General features: G+C 37.6%; 2 protein-coding genes and 1 long non-coding RNA gene across 13 annotated transcripts in view; 1 reads left to right on the top strand and 2 right to left on the bottom strand.

Annotated features, from left to right (window-relative positions):
- The window catches only part of LOC107833201 (uncharacterized), a 4803-nt gene extending 3433 nt beyond the window's left edge, over positions 1-1370 (top strand). Inside the window, exon 2 of the long non-coding RNA XR_001658910.1 lies at positions 611-1370. This is a non-coding gene — a long non-coding RNA (uncharacterized LOC107833201). The remainder of the gene's footprint in view (positions 1-610) is intronic.
- Positions 1-13478, bottom strand: part of tpm2 (tropomyosin 2 (beta)) — a 24238-nt gene extending 10760 nt beyond the window's left edge. For 2 of the 8 annotated variants that reach the window (XM_016661788.1, XM_016661789.1), the window contains exons 1-6: positions 5998-6144; positions 4981-5114; positions 4539-4656; positions 3789-3859; positions 3387-3462; positions 1536-1598 (exon numbers count right to left, since the gene is read on the bottom strand). In XM_016661788.1, coding sequence (XP_016517274.1) covers positions 1536-1598; positions 3387-3462; positions 3789-3859; positions 4539-4656; positions 4981-5114; positions 5998-6129 — 594 coding nt within the window. In that variant the 5' untranslated portion in view covers positions 6130-6144. Of the gene's footprint in view, positions 1-1535; positions 1599-2104; positions 2181-3386; positions 3463-3788; positions 3860-4538; positions 4657-4980; positions 5115-5997; positions 6145-6776; positions 6903-13206 lie in introns of those variants that run through there. The other 6 variants (XM_016661785.1, XM_016661784.1, XM_016661787.1 and 3 more) reach the window with 5 other exon arrangements.
- Positions 13479-14697: 1219 nt separating this feature from the next.
- Positions 14698-16187, bottom strand: part of tln1 (talin 1) — a 76346-nt gene continuing 74856 nt past the window's right edge. For all 4 annotated transcript variants that reach the window (XM_016661775.1, XM_016661776.1, XM_016661777.1 and 1 more), the window contains one exon: positions 14698-16063. In XM_016661775.1, coding sequence (XP_016517261.1) covers positions 15929-16063 — 135 coding nt within the window. In that variant the 3' untranslated portion in view covers positions 14698-15928. The remainder of the gene's footprint in view (positions 16064-16187) is intronic.

Raw genomic sequence — 16187 nt, 5'->3', positions numbered from 1 at the left:
CTGCTTGGTCTCTACGTGGCGAAGCAGTTTGAAGCTTCATTGCCTCATTAGCAGCCGGTCGCCGCATGTTACGCAGAGCGGCTTGTAATGTGAGACTCACCTACCGGTCCGGGATAAATCCATCCTCCTGTCTCTTCTCTGGGCCTTTTCTCCTTTGCAAAGACACTTTCCAAAGACATCTGATCTGTTTCTTACTCATTTTGCGGCTTTTGGGCTCAGTGTTGGCGCGCAAGTAACCGAGAGAATCCGGTTAAAGGATTTTCAAAATAAAAGATCCCCCAGACTCAAATAATATTCGGAAATATTTAATTATTTCTTGCGCGGCCCGGTACCAATTGGTCCACGGACTGGTACCGGTCGGTGGACCGGGGGTTGGGGGCCACTGCTCTATACAATGTGCCATGCAAAGCCCTATTCCGGTAGCCTCTGCTGGAGTTTACAGAACCCCTTTGGTAAATTATTTACATTTTTATACTATTATGTGATGATTGCCTGCTGTGTTGCAATGTGGCGGGTGAATTGTGTGTCAGTTAAGGTCTTTGGGAAGCGCTTATGGTCACATGTCCACTTGGATCAGATATATAAGGAGCGTTTATTCCATTCATGGCAGACGAGATCCAGACGCAGATGAAAGCCAGAGGCCAGGATCAGAGGCGGAGCTGGAGCCGGAGCCAGAACCAGCCGGTGTGGGGCACGTCAGTTGCTTGATAAGGTGTGGGAGCCAGCTCGTGGTTTGGATGGACTACATGTGGAGGCGTCACTTGATCAGACCTGGGAGCAGAGGCTGAGACCTGTGGGGGCCAACCAGTCCATGACTGAGGGAGATCTGCACCAGATGGAGGTCCAGGCCGAAGGTGCACACCCCAGTGTAACAGTTGTAACAGGTGTAACTGCTGCACACTACCCCTAAACAATCACTTTAATAATAAATGCCTCTGGGCTTAAAATGTTTCTTGTTGTGTGTCATCCCATTTTCTTGTTGCGGTCATCAGAGGGGCCAACAGGGGCTCCTAATTTACGGCTCCAAGTTCATCTTCTTGGAAAAATCAGTTTTGTCACATAATTGCGACTAGTCGACAAAAATGTCACAGAAGAGTAAAGAATCGACTAGTCGATTGTTGATGCAATCCCTAAGTCATACTGAGACAGGATCACAGTTTTCATTTGCTGGATCTAGGGTCTGCAAATTGCAACTCCAGAGCCAAAAGTGGCTCTTTAGCTCGCTTAACATACTAAATGCTCCATTACTCCATTGCTTTGTTTTTGTTTCATTTTTTTTTTTTTGTTGAGTGTTCCCATGGTCCTACCCTGGATTCCAAGGTAAATTTGCATTTTATCATCATCTTTGTCTTATTTTCACTTAATTTCAATTTGTTTTTTTTTGACAGCTAGAAATAAATGATCTCAGAGTCCTGCAGAAATATACACACATTTATATTTGGCATACATGGTTTAGGGGACATGTTTAAAAACTGTTTTGGAGTATTTAAACTCAACCAACAAAGAGAGAGTAATAGAAGGATAAATATACTCACCTCCTTCAACTTCTCTGTCAGCACTTTAATCTCTTCTTCATATTTGTCCTCTTTTTGTGAGTACTGAAATTAAAAACAAAAAGTATAAACAAAAAAGTTCCATGGAGTGACATTTCCAACCTAAACTTTAACAGCAACAGAGAAACAGAAAGAAAGCTTTCAATGTGGCAAAGCCTTGATCTGATTTTGTTTTTTGTCTCTAATGACTTGAGTATCTAGAAAAATGCAAGAAAATAACAAGATGTTGAAACATTAAGCTGGAAAATGTTACAATTATACTATTTAAGTCTTCATTGTACTGCCTAACTTCATATGTATATTAACAGAAATGTGACCAGGAATTATTTCTCGCTCGTGTTTTGGTTCCTGCCAGCATTTCAACAAATTTCTATCACCAACCTAACATAGACCAACCTCACCATCTTTCTCTGGAGATGTTGTCGTTACCATCTTAACTCAACTCAACCAGCAATGCAGATGTTGAATGGACATGTTGTTCTTTGCTATTTTGCATGTTTTTCATTGATCAATCATGTTAACGGTAAAGTCCTCCTCATCTCTCACTGTACCTTCTCAGCCTGGGCTTCCAGGGACTTCAAGTTGTTGGTGACATTTTTTAATTCTTCCTCAAGATCAGCTGATTTACTGAGCAACATAGGAAAGAAGAAAAGCAGCAGAAGAAAAGGCAGTAATTTGAAAGGCAGAAATGGGTGAGAAGTTCAAACCAGATGCAATTTGATGGACCAAAAACATTTTTATATGTCAAAATTTTTATATGTGTCAAAATAAAATAAAATAAAATATTAGATACATTTGACTATTAAATTAAGAAGAAGTAAATTATATTGTCTTTGGAAACAATGGCTATAATGTTTAAGGTCCAGCAATATGCAAAGGAACCATAGATTCAGTAAAATACCAGGGAGTCTAGAGAAAAAAGTTACATAAATATTCAAAATAAATCTAATAAACATTTTTGGTGAGCATTGGGCAAAACATAGCATACAAAAACAGATCTCTGCTACATGTTTCAAAAAATTAATGCTCTAAACAAAAATAAGTTTTAATGAGAAACACCACTTAATAAAATTCCTCATTGACATTGACTTATTGCAATATCTCTCAACACAAGTTATGTGTTATTTAAATTATAACTTGTTAAGCTGCCTTATTTTAAAACCTTTTCTGGTTTTTCCATATCCTGGATCATGGCTGAGAACCAACATGTAGGTAGAAATAAATATCTCATCTTGAAATTAACATTTATAGAAAAGATTCTAGACTTTTCCTAGATTGGGAGTCCCAACCCAACCCCTCCCCACCTCCCCTCATACTCCTAGGACTTCCATCCATGCCAGGAGACCTAAAGAGCCTCAGCTAAAAAATAAAATGTACTCCTCAATATCCTGCAGTAGATATGCCAATGAACATAAACGATTTAGGATGTATTTGTTGTGAATTGGTTCTATGTAAATAAACTGAGTTAAACTGATCTGAAAATTTCTTTGTCAGACATCTGAAGAAAATATGTCCATATTTGTACTTAAATGTTTTAATAAAACCATCTTAAACTAAATGTTGCCATAAGACGACAAAAAAAAAAACAATAGATTAATGAGCTGCACCTGCATGGCGTCTCAATTGGTAACCATTTGTTATTAAAACTAAATCTTCATTTTGTAAAAAAAAATATTGTTTGACCAGAATTTTTCATACAGAATTAAAAAAATATATTAATACCAGACAAACTTATAAAGTATTAAGTAAAGCATGGAGAGGAAAAGAAAACATGCAAATTAAACAGAATTGACCAGCAGAGATGAGAAGGCTAGTGCAGGCTGCATCAAATACCTCTTCCTCACCGCACATCATCAACTTCAAATTCTGGTCCATAAGCCTGAGCTCCTGTTCAAGCTCCCTGACCCGCCTAGGGGTTTAGTCCAGGATGGGGTGAGGCGTCAGACAGGAAACAAGAATGTATTCATGCTTTCCATGCAGTGACACATTTCACAAAAACACAACAAAACATGTGTGACTGGTGCATTTTTACATGCTGCTAAAGTGTAGGAATACAAAAAATGCTACAAATAAAAACAAATGTACATTCAGAAATCAAATCACCTAAAGGAGCCTGCCATTTGTAGAAAAAGTTGCTACTGTTAAGTTTTTATTTATTTATTTATTATCTGTGTGGCCACCATAATCAGATCCAATTGGTTTGCAGGTCATGCTGTAGGTGATCATGATACTTACGCCTCAGCCACCTCAGCACGCTCCTCTGAGCGCTCCAGATCTCCTTCCAGAATCACCAGTTTACGTGCAACCTGCAAATATATTCAGGTCCTGACGTCATTCCACACAAAACCTGCTCATGTTGTTGAGTACGATACCTCAACTCTGACTTTTAGAACCAGTTGTTGCTGTGACCTCATCCTGATCAAAGTAAATAAGAAATTATATTCTATTTACTGAATTTTAAAAACAGGGTATAAAAATATCCTCTTTTAATTCTAAGGTTTAAGAACTGTTTCTGGACTTTGACTGGACCATTGTGGAGTTTTGTTTCTCTTTGGTTAGTCATTCTGTTAGAGATTTGCTGCTGTAGTTTGAATCCTTATCCCATTCTAAATCAAGACAGATGGCGTCACATCTAACTCTTTATAAGACACTTTTGACACTTGCTGGATGACTTCATTGACTGCAAGCTGCAGCACAAATCTTGTCTGGTTCACATGCCAACTGATGCCAGAAGAACTAAGTTGGAGGTATTATGTTAAATTAGCAGCTCTTTAAATTGGCCGGTGGTTGAAGTTTGTCCTGTAATCAGTCGGTTGCCAGTTCATTTTTGTGTTTTGAATCATTTAGAGGTGGACTTGCTGCAGTGCTAGGGCTTGGTATTTTGAGGTATTAGTATTTCTAAGTGGTACTAAAATTGTAATTCCATCTTAAAATGAAATCCTTTGTTAAACTCTAAACAGAAAGAATGTGCAGAATTAGTCCCACCTCTTCATATTTACGGTCTGCCTCCTCAGCAATGTGTTTGGCCTCCTTCAGCTGCATCTCCTGGATTTCCATTTTCTCTTCATCTTTTGTTGCTCTGTTCTCTATCACCTTCATTCCTCTGAAGAGAAGGACAGACGTAAACACTGGTCAGGTAGGATATGGTGCAGCATTCGTCAGCTTGGCATAAATCTCTCTCTACCAGAAAAAACCTAAACATTTCACATTCTGTGTTACAGGTCAGACAACCGGCTCTAGTCACACTTTTCTTACTTGGTGTTTTATTTCTGATTTAATTTGTGCATGAACCAGTGATGCAATGTACTTTAATTTTTAAACTATAGAACCTGACTAAATATTTTGTATTGCTTGGTCCCAGATAAATAAGTTTAAAAAGCAAAAGTAAAGAATAGTGATAAAAGCAGAACAACAGGAAGCTCTTCACCTCTCGCTTTCATCTGCAGCTTTCTCTGCCTCCTCCAGCTTCTGCAGAGCAGTAGCTAGCCTCTCCTGAGCTCGGTCCAACTCCTCTTCCACCAGCTGGATGCGTCTATTCAGAGACGCCACCTCTGCCTCTGCCTGCAGGAACAGAAACAGAAACACTCTGGGTGTAAGCCTCAGTAAAGAAGAACAGTGACCTTAAATAACAAATAGACCCTGATATCCAACAAAATCAATATCCTCCAAGAATCAGTTTCTAACCTCTTTCTCCTTATTTGCTGAGAAACATTCTGAGCAGCTCACCTTTGGGAGCTCAAATGTCTGAACAAATGAGAAGATGCCTCTTTACTTATGTTAAAGACCTTGGGCTCTTTTACAGGTATAGGTTAATATTTTCTGCAGCTGAACATTGACTTCGTTAAGTTAAACTGAGTTTCTAATAAATTGTCTTTTCAGAATGTGATTGTAAACAAAATATTATTGTCTCAAACAGGTAGCAAATTCAAAGGTAGGGGAAGGTTGAAAATCTTATCATTAACAATATGCATTTTGATCAATAGTGTGCCATCACTTCATAACGTAACGTGTTCTCTCCCTGTAATACCTTTAAGTTACAGTTCAGTCATTGATGAAAAATCCAATGAATGCATAAATATACAGAAAATCTCAGTGTTGTGTGGTTTTGTTTCCGCTGCCTGGCTTTTTTTTAATTATTCATTTTAAACTCTTTTGCTGCTAACTGAATCAATTCTGTTACGTTAGAATCCGCTGATCTGTCTGAGGAGCGCCACCGCCGCTCTCGACGCGCCGGTTTACAAATAGAGCAGACCGGCTGTGACGACACTATAGAGTTCATGAACTACATTCGCAATGGCAAAGTTATATTAGTTAGACCATTTGAATTAAAATGATTAATGATCAGGTCGAATATGATCTTGGCCCTCAAACCTAATGGCGAATAAATGAGGGAGTGACGGAGCAGCGCCCCCTGGAGGCCGGACGGTCCGGCCCCCGTGGTTACCCTCTCTCTGGCCTGCCTCTCCATATCCGCCTCCGTCTGGAAGAGCTCGGCCCGGTCCTCCGCCTCGTAAGCCTGCTGCTGCAGGTTTTGGATTTTCCTCCTAACAGCGTCTATGGATGTCAAGGTCGCCATTCTGTGAAAGTTCAGCACCAAACTTCCCAACGGCGTCACGGCGTTTCCATGGCAACCGCTCCGGAAAGTTCCCCCGTTATAATTTCAAAATAATGTTAATTTATTTCATTTACAGATAACCAAACCTGTTAAAGCGTCCCTATTTTGCTGCAGACAGTATAATTCCAGTATTTTATTTTATTTCAGTTCAGATCAAACTGATAAAGGTTTATTCATTCCAAAGGGAAATCGCATAGATGTTGTTGCAACTGGAACTATCTAGACTTTCAGAGTCCTCCTATCTTATTCAACAAGACTACCAGTTATGATGGTGTCCTTATTGTTGACCGTATTGTTTGTTCTGATGCCATCTATGCAGTTGCTGTCTGCAGCAGGAGGAATCAGCAATTTTTACAAGAAATAATCTTTACATCATAGATATTATGGGAAGTTCTGTGGCGGTAAATAGGAAATGGTCAAAATTTGTAAATCATGCCGAGCTGTGTCTGTAACCAGAGTCCTGTTTTTTTGTTTTGTTTGTTTGTTTTATTTTGTTTTTTTTTTGTTTTTTTTTTACAAAAGACCAGCTTAAGAAAGTATACTAAACATTCAGTAACACTGTTACTACTTGTCTGCAATCCACTGTGCTGTACTGTACTAGCACTCACATCCGCTGCCTTTTTCTCTGCTTGCTCCAGCTTCTCCTGGGCATCCTTCAGAGACTCAGAGTATTTGTCCAGTTCGTCTTCTACCCCTTTGAGTTTCTTCTGCAGGCCCAGCAGCTCCTCCTCCAGCTGCAGGACAGACACACAGACACAGACAACTGACAGCGTGATTCAAGGGTCTAGAAGATTGTATTTTCATGCAAGGTTTTCTACTAAAAATATTTTTATTTAAAATCTTCCAGCAGAAGAAACTTAACATCAATGTTTAAATTAATACGATCAGATTTCCTACCTATTGATTTCAGTTTCCTTACGCATTTTTAAGATGAAGTTTGATCTATTTATTAAAATGCATATTTGATTTGCAGTATCTTAAATAGATAAATTAAAGTTGTTGTTTTTTTTACCTTTTAAAACAATCTTTAAAAATGCTCAAATGTAAGTTTGTATTTCATTATAAATTTGTATGTTACAAAAATGTGTTATGCTTCTATGATGTAACAGTTTTATTATGGAGGTATTAACATTTAATAATGTCTTAGTAAGGTGACATTTAGACAAATGTAATTTTTCCTTTAAAATTAAATATTAACATTATTATTGCATTAGAAAACACCTAATGGTGAATCTGTAGGATTGTATTATGGAACTGCACAAAGTTGGATAGACAGCTAAATAAATCAGTAAATAAATAACATGTATTGTATGGCACATACAATACATGTTAATTTGTTTCAATTTATTTTACTGAAACATTCATGATGTAATATTCTATCATTATTGCCCAGTGTTTCTCATTTTCATGAGAGGATATCCTATAGTTTTTAGGAAGAACAGCTGACAGTTTAAAACTCTGGCCAACAATGTATCTCAATGTGTCTATCAGTAGATAATTGGTTGTTTAATTATCTGTCAGTGTTCAGTTAACGTTAATGTAATTCACATCATTTACACTGGAACGTGTCGCACAGAAGGCGACATCTAGTTTTGCTTGAAGGTATCCAGAATACTGTCAATACAATGCACTGTCGAAGAGCTGACTCTGTTTAATAGAGACAGAACACATGTAACAGATGGGCAGACTAAATCAGCCAGTGACTCAGCCAAAAAACTATACAGAATTATATAGAATTTTGTGCCACTTTTTCATCAAATCTGTAAATTAAATGACTCCTTCCCAGTGGTGGAATATAGTGAAGTACGAGTAGTTCATTACTGTACTTTAAGTAAGTTTTTCCATGTCTGAACATTACTTGAGTTGATCTTTTGAGAGTGCTTTCTACTCTATTACATTTCTATAATGTGTTGCATTACATGTTACATTGTATTTTTGGCTGTTTATTAATTGATGATAAACTGGAGTTGAAATGTTAGTGAAATGATCAGTTCTTTGTTAGGAGTGTCTAGTTGCCCTATTTTTAGGCAGACAACTTATACTTGAATGTGTTTACTGCAGCTTAAACACCACCTTTTTTTTTGGTTTGTGTTTAATAAAAACTTTCAAATGCATAATCATTCCTCTTGTATTGCTTAATAGCATTTATTGCTGCAGGTCATCCCTGAAATTCTGATGCACAGAATCTAAGTGTGAACTTTCTCACAGAGCGAAAACATAATTAAAACATTAATTTTCTGCAGCCTTGCTCATTAAAAAGGCATTGTTTTAAATACTGATGTATTTAAAAATATATAGAGTATATACTTAGGCACACTAAATGATATTCTAGACCATTGTAGAGAATAAATTCAGCAACTACTTTTAAGTATTCTTACAAGCAAGTACTGGCTTTTTCTAAAATAAAATTATTTCATTAATTCGTCTGTGGAAAACCCAGAGGCAGAGCAAAGCTTGGTCTGTCTGTTCTGCCAGTACATTATGGGGAATAAAATAGAAGCTAAATAGAATACAAACTAAAGGAAAACACTTGCTTTCTGATATAAACATAGGCTATGTGATATGAAAATAGAAGTTTATCACTGCTACTCTTATGTGTGACTTCTTTACACAGCGAAATAGCTGAATGTGCTAATTTTTGGGTTTATTGTTATACATCCATGTAATGACATGGATGTATAACAATAAACCCAAAAATGGAAAAGGAGTAATGGTTCTGATTTATCATCAAAGAAAATGCATCACACTTCTGTGACCATCAATTACTATTAACCTTGATGACTGGAAAACACAGTGAGAGAAAGTTAACGTTTTAGCCAAGTTTCACCAAACTACAGGCTAAAATCTGAACACAGAGCAACACATAACAATGCAAAGATCTAACAACAGAACCTTCTTTATTTCATGATTCAAATAATCCATTTCACAAAGAGTGATGTTAAAATGTTGTTTTAGAATATAACCATCTGCTCTAGAGTTAATTTGTCCTTTTGTTGACCAGTGACTCCTCTCAAAGAGAGTTGCAGCTTAAAGGACTATGAAAAGCTTGGGGTAAAGCAGAGTTAAAGGCCTGGTGACAATGTCCCAGAACAAATGTCCTTTCTATTTGAGCTGTGGCATCCCATCCTCCCCCAGCCTCCAGCCATCTAAGGTTTCTATTTCACAAATAGAGTCCAACCTCCATAACCCACAGCAACAATTCAAACAAGGTGGTGATCTGCAGAGGGAATACAGAAATAGACATTCCAGATTTCAATACTCCCAAACAAAGAAATGCAGAAGTGCAGGACCTCTTCTGACTCCCAGTTGGATTCCTCTGGGAACAATGAGATCTGAGGTTAAAATAATGTCACTTATAAATACACTGCTACCTGATCTTGTCAGCTGCAACTAGAGAAAGTAACAGCCCCAGCAGTAATCCGCCCGCTGGGAGGTGGGATCATCTCTTTAAACAACCTAATGCTGCCACCGCAGAGGAAGCAACACAGCTCTGCAGAAATATGAATAGATTAACATGTTGCTTAGAATAAAGAGTTGCTAGTTTAATGTTAAATTAGCAACTCGTGGCTGTGGTGTTTGTCCTGTAATCAGTGGGATGCTGGTCCTGTCATTGTGTCACCTGTCTTTTCTCCTGGTCTCTCCCTGCCTCACGGCAGTTGTGGCTACTATCCAGTAGCTCACTACCATCAGTGTGTGAATGTGTGGATGACTGGATGGAGTGTGAAACACTTTGTGGTTCCCTGGACTTAATAAAGAGCTATGCAAGTAAAGGCCTTTCAGCATTTAACAAACAGTGCTTGTCTCCTCCAACAGACCATCTCTGACTTACAGAAAAAAGTGCTTAAAATCAATGAGACTTCTGAGTGGATAGACTGACCCAGCTATCACCGGCTGAAGTCGACAAAATCTGTTCATCTTTCAGGCAGATGATCCAGGGCGTGAAAATTACAGAGAAAGCACAGTCCAGTCTGCTTGTGATGTCAAGTACATCTGAATCTTAATAAATGATTCTAAAATTATTTTTGACCATTTTGTCATGACATTCAGAGAAAAAACTTGAGCAATGCTGAATGTTTAATAATGTCAGTATTTGAAAAAAATGACCAATGAAAACATAGTTTGGCAATAGCAAATGTGATGAGACTGGTTGGCTTGGAACAGATTATTAACTGAACAACCATCCTTCTCTGAGGTCAGAGGTCAGAAGTTTATTTAACTTCTTCTTTCTTAGTGACACCTAAAGAACAGTCCCATAGGGAAGAATCCTGAGCAGGTTTGTGTTTCTAAATCAAAAGCAAATTCATTGAACAGTTATGTGTAGTCTTTGCAGTCAAAGTGGGAAAGAATCGTAGATGCCTTGTTGATATGTCAATGAAAAAAAAAGAATGAAAACAGATTTAAAGAATGAAAAAAGACTCTGGCTGACATAAGGGTGCTCACTACTCTGCAGTTGTGGGCTGTAAAAATTGCTCTAGTGCACAAAACCATGCTCCTAAACAGGAGAGTTAGGTTTGCTGTTAACTTGTGCAGTTTTGAATGATTTTCTTTCTAAATTAAGAAAGAAACAACAGGGTTTTATGTAAAGTTTGATAAGAGGTTTTTCAGTGCATGTCTGTTCTGTATAGTGTCAGTGAGGTGCAGTTCACAGCCTGTGTCCTGATGCATATGACCCACTGAGGTGGGTTTGGTGATCAGAACCCAACAAGATCAAAGCAATGAGAGAATTCATGTTTTGTCAGAGCAGATCAGATGTGAAGCAAACATCAGTATCAGTACAGTGAAATAATGGATGCATAAACTGATTGTGAAAGAGGCTTAAACCATCATGGTGGCTTTCAACAAAAACTGACATAACATTATAGCATGGCCCATCATTCAGCTTGATTGGTCAGTGCTTGCAAAGGGTGCTAGAAGCTGTCCTGCATCAAGAGGAAGGTTAGGGTCAGTTCATCTATCGGCCTAAAGAGATTCTGATCTTTACATAAAAAGAGAACATAAATAAAACAAAGAGTGTTTGTGTTTCAGGTATTTCAACCAATATTTGTATATATTAGTCTGTCTCTTCACAAGCTCATAAGTTCACACATCAGCTACCAACATAAGATGTAAACTACCAACTATTCCTATACCAAACAAAAATAATCTTATAAATTCCCTAAACATCCTATAACAACAAGCACATCATATAAACTACCAACTCATTCTACAGAACCTGCAGGCTAATCTATGATGATGTACTGGATGGTTGGATGACAGAACCTGGAGACTGACTCAGAAGAATTGATCAAAAAGCAAAGCTGTTCCCCACCAATGCAATGAGTTTGACAGGATATGTTTGGAAGAAAGGAAGAATTGAACTTAGCCAAGAGGTCTTAAAACTGGTAATATTTTCAACTTAGTAATGTGTGCAAATGAAATGCCATTTGCAGGTGTGACTGATGTCAGTGTTTTGGGGTAATCAGTTGTGCAGACCATGCAGCTATATTATGCACAAAATTCATTTTTTTCTGAATTGTTCAAGAAAAGTAGCAAATAATCATTTGATCTGCATTTAGTCAAGAATTATAAATACGCTTGGCCATGGATCTGTTTTCACTTTGCTGCTTCAAGCTGGGAATCATCTTTCCCTCAAGGACGAAATCCAGTATCTTGATGTCTTATTGAGTAACGTTGGCAGAATATGAAGAGGCAGCAGACTCATCCACAGTAACACACCCTAATGAAGACAGCCTCACCTAAAAGCAGTTCTTGATTTTACAGTCTATATTCTGACCCTCACCAATGATCAAGAACTGCTGTTTGTGCCCAAAAGAACAAGAACCCAGATACAAGCTCCTGAAATCAGCTTCGTCCATAGAGCGGTCAGGTCAAGAGGCAGCACAACACACCACAACTACACAACAGAGCAGTTCTCTTATTTCATTCTGTAGAAGTTAACAAAAATATTTATTTTGGAATCTTTGTTTAATACTTAGTCATCAGTATTACACATACTTTTTATTAAATCTACATTTGTGTTTTTAAAAATAGTTTTTTTATTGATCTGGTGAAATATTATAAATATTATTTAACTGTCATAATTTCATTAGTTAACAGAAAATCATCAAAATTAACACAAAGCCTTTCAAACATCCATATGTAACAACTTATCTGTATAAAGTTAATAAATTAAAAGTCAATACATTGACTTTTAAATGCTGTTCTAATTTATTAAATGGGTATGTAGAATCTAAATCTCATATAAAGAAACAAAATTTAAAACAATTATTTTGTGGGGGGTTTCCCCCCCACACTTTATAATATTGGAATTTAGAAGATAGAAATTGTTGACACCCAACTCTTTTTTTAGCATAATGATTTGTCTGTTTACTGTTGATTTAAATTTGTCATCTTTGCTGCAGATAACTTTATAAATTAACTCTAAGATGGAAGAAACAGGATGAGGTGTGCAGCTTGTTTGCCTCCAGTCAGTAAAATCTTCTCTCAAAGATGACTATATGTTGATCAAAACTAGTGATGAGGGCTCTGATCTCATGTCTTGACATTTATGTTTTAATAAATGCATAAAAAAAAGTTGCAACCAGAATCTGAATCAAGTTCTCTTGCACCGTTTGGTTTTTGTTCATTAAGTAGGAAAACGATAAATAAATCAAAATCCCCAAGTTTTGAGAATTATTTGAGTCTCTGACAAACTGATTGTTAATGAGAGAAATTGAATTTTGGTGCTTCCAACATCTTCTGGTACATTGTTAAGGAGGACATCAAAGTGTTGGCTGCTTGAATGTTTTACTGTTGGATTTCAAGTCTAAAGTGATCTTTGTTATTAGCTGCAGCCTTTTAAAATCTGAAATCTGTTACACACAGCTGTTTGTCCTTTGCTTTCACAAGTTTTGTTTGTAGATTAATAGAAGAGGTATTTTCCTCCAACATTTCTTCACTAATATTTTTATACTAATATGTTCAGCAGAGAGTCCACAATGGACTGTCTAGGAGAAGATGCTGGTTTTGGTGTGAAACTAAGGTTCTTTTTGGCCCCACCTGTTTGCATTTGTCCTCAGCTCCCTTCTTGTCAACCTCTGCTTGCTCTGCCCGGTCTATCGCGTTCTCCTTATCCAGCTTCAGCATTTGCATTTTCTTCTTGATGGCCTCCATGGTTGCGTTTGTTGCAGGGCTCTCAGCAGAGCAGAAAAGAGGACTTTGTTATCCGGATGTAGACAGACAGGAGGACAGGACACGCTGTGAGGATGTAGACTACTGAGAGACTCTGGAACAGCTCTCAGATGGACACCCCCCACCTGCACCCCTCCCACAGCTACAGCCGCTCCAACCACATAGTTCAGCACCAGTCATTGTCCATATTTAGACAGCCAGCGCTGCCCACTGTGTGTGAATGAAACAGGTCTGATGCGTCATCATTCAGCTTGAGACACAACTTACATCCTGAAAAACGCCACACCCTCCTTTGCTGCTCCTCTAATTAATGCGATCCTTGGATGATGTGTGTTTTGTGCGAGTGCGTTTACATGATGTTAGGCCACCATATTCTACAGATCTCTGTCCATACTCTGTGAAATGTGCTGAATTCCTCTAACCCGCTCTCCTCCAGGTCTTAAAGGATCTGTAGGTGTCACCTTGGAGCTTCCAAGGATCAAGGACTTTCACATCTGAAACTCAGTTTGAACTTTGAGTTCAAAAACACTGCTTCATCAACTAAGAAGCATCAACTTCCTTCTTCAATTGTAGCAACAGATGCTTTATTTAGCCATCTTCTAAGTTGTCAGAGTGTTAGTGGCAGTCACAGCTCCAACAGCTGTTCACTTTCTTCTTTCGTTTCTGACAACTTTCGTTTTTTCCAAATTATACAGCTTCCCTTCAGATCAGCATGTAGGTGGACGAATTCTGGACACCACTTGGTTTTTGAATGAGACAATAAACCTAAACAAAAACATTGCCTTTTTCAATCTATTCCATCCAAAACCAAACATTAAGCTACATGGCCTACTCTGACCTCAACCTTGCAGAAATGTGAGAATAGAAAAGAATCACTTTATCAACTGAGTGGGTGAAAAGCAGATACAATAATAGGATGGCAAATAATTTAGAATCAAAAACAAGAGGCAAACATCATACCCGACTGTGGTCGGGTATGATGTTTGCCTCTTGTTTTTGATTCTAAATACTGTGGTATTGTGATGATGCATATCCACTGAAGTTATTAGAACTGAGTTCTTCAAAGACAATAGAGTTCAATAGGAGAGTAGCATGAACTACGGTGGCCTGTGATTAGAGGTAATCCCAACATCAAAGACACATAATATTACGGTAAAAACAAATACCAAGTGCCATGGAATACTGAATAAAAGTAACAGGTATGTTAGAGACAGGATGTGGCTCACTATATTATTCTTTTTACAATAAAAAGATATCAGGATTTTCGTTGGTAATTTTCCCAAACAAAGGTTTTCCTGGCAGAAGTCAGTGGATAACTTGTCTTAAATGAGAGGAATAAAGTAAAGAAACGGATGTGAATAATTTCAGTGAAAATAGGCTTTATTGTGTATGACAGTGCCCATTGGGTAGAAATACTCTTCACCTGAATTCCAACAATAAGTCAATTCAAATCATGGTCTATAAAAAAGTTTGAATGATGAATGACTGAAACCTATGCATGGCACAGTGGATGGTTAGTTTTAAACACTCCAAAGGAAATAAAGCTACTTCTACTTTTATTGAGTAGAGTGATGAAATTATTGCACTTTAGGAACAAATGGCCAGACATTAATACTTAACTTGAAAGAGAGGACATCTTTTAAGCACAAATGTTACTCTTCTTAACGATGATGTACGTTTCTAAAACAGCTGAACATGAGAGTATTGGTCCAGATGTGTGTCACACCTCTGGCAGACATGTTTGGCACACATTTCAGTGGAATGGATCAATAAACATCAGTCCAGCAAACATTAGACTGATGTAAAAGTTGTGGACATTAAATATATGGCTTCATACTCACTACACAAACTAGTCCTCCAATCAGATCCTGGTCTAAATACTAACTCAAAGATCACATCTGTTGAACACATTTTATTCTTTTAAAAATACTGATTTTTAACTAATCCGTTTAAAATAGTCTTGTTCTAAACTATAAAATTCAAACATTTTATTTTTCTTATAGTTTTGTACAGTAAAAGGAAAATAATCAAACAAAATGGCAGAAATGTCTATTACTAACTACCACCTACATATCAAGACTCTTTGGAAGTGTGTTCAGACCCAAGAAAATGCATACATATATATATTTTAGATATATATCTAAAAATAAAACATAAAAATCTGCTTAGAAACTTTGCATAGATTGTCACTGAAGGATAATCCATTTTCATAGCAATGCGATGTAACAGAGTCCGAGAGAGAAGGGCAGAGGAATGAACTGGTACGGCTTTCTAAAGCCTCACATCAAGAACACAGAAGCGTAAAAAATCTCACTTTCTAAGGAATATAAACATATATCATTAGAAGCATACATAACTTAATTATCACGTGAAGGCATATGTCTCAGTATAAGCAAACATTTATCATTACTGTCATGATATACTATTTAGCATATTCTTGCTCTACTGTTAAAGCATTCTGATATGTTACTGTAGACATGGAGTTTGACTTGCTGTTAGAACTGATCTGATATGAAGCATTAGGTCCTGAGCGTTTCACAATGATTTGCGTTGCTGATTTGCGGTTTGTTGGCACCTCCCCCCCACACTCTCATTGGTCCTGGCCATCCTCTCTCAGCTCTGAGGGGAGGAACTTGTACTGCTGTTTTCGGATCATGGCCAGCTTATTCCTTGCCTCCTCCAGTTCCCTTTCTTTCCGAAGCATCTCCTCCTGAGCAGCGATAATCTGAAAGATCCACTGGAGGTTATCAGAGCAGCTTCAAACTCACAGATCAATCAGAAAATGAAACTAGTGAACATTTATTCTCTTCTAAGGATAGCTTTGAGCTTAGGCTTAAATGTTTGTTTTT

Source organism: Poecilia formosa, unplaced genomic scaffold (assembly GCF_000485575.1).
Source record: "Poecilia formosa unplaced genomic scaffold, Poecilia_formosa-5.1.2 Scaffold343, whole genome shotgun sequence".
In the NCBI taxonomy this organism is placed as follows: domain Eukaryota; kingdom Metazoa; phylum Chordata; class Actinopteri; order Cyprinodontiformes; family Poeciliidae; genus Poecilia; species Poecilia formosa.
The sequence above is the reverse complement of the archived record's forward strand: the minus strand, read 5'-3'. Positions and strand labels throughout refer to the sequence as shown.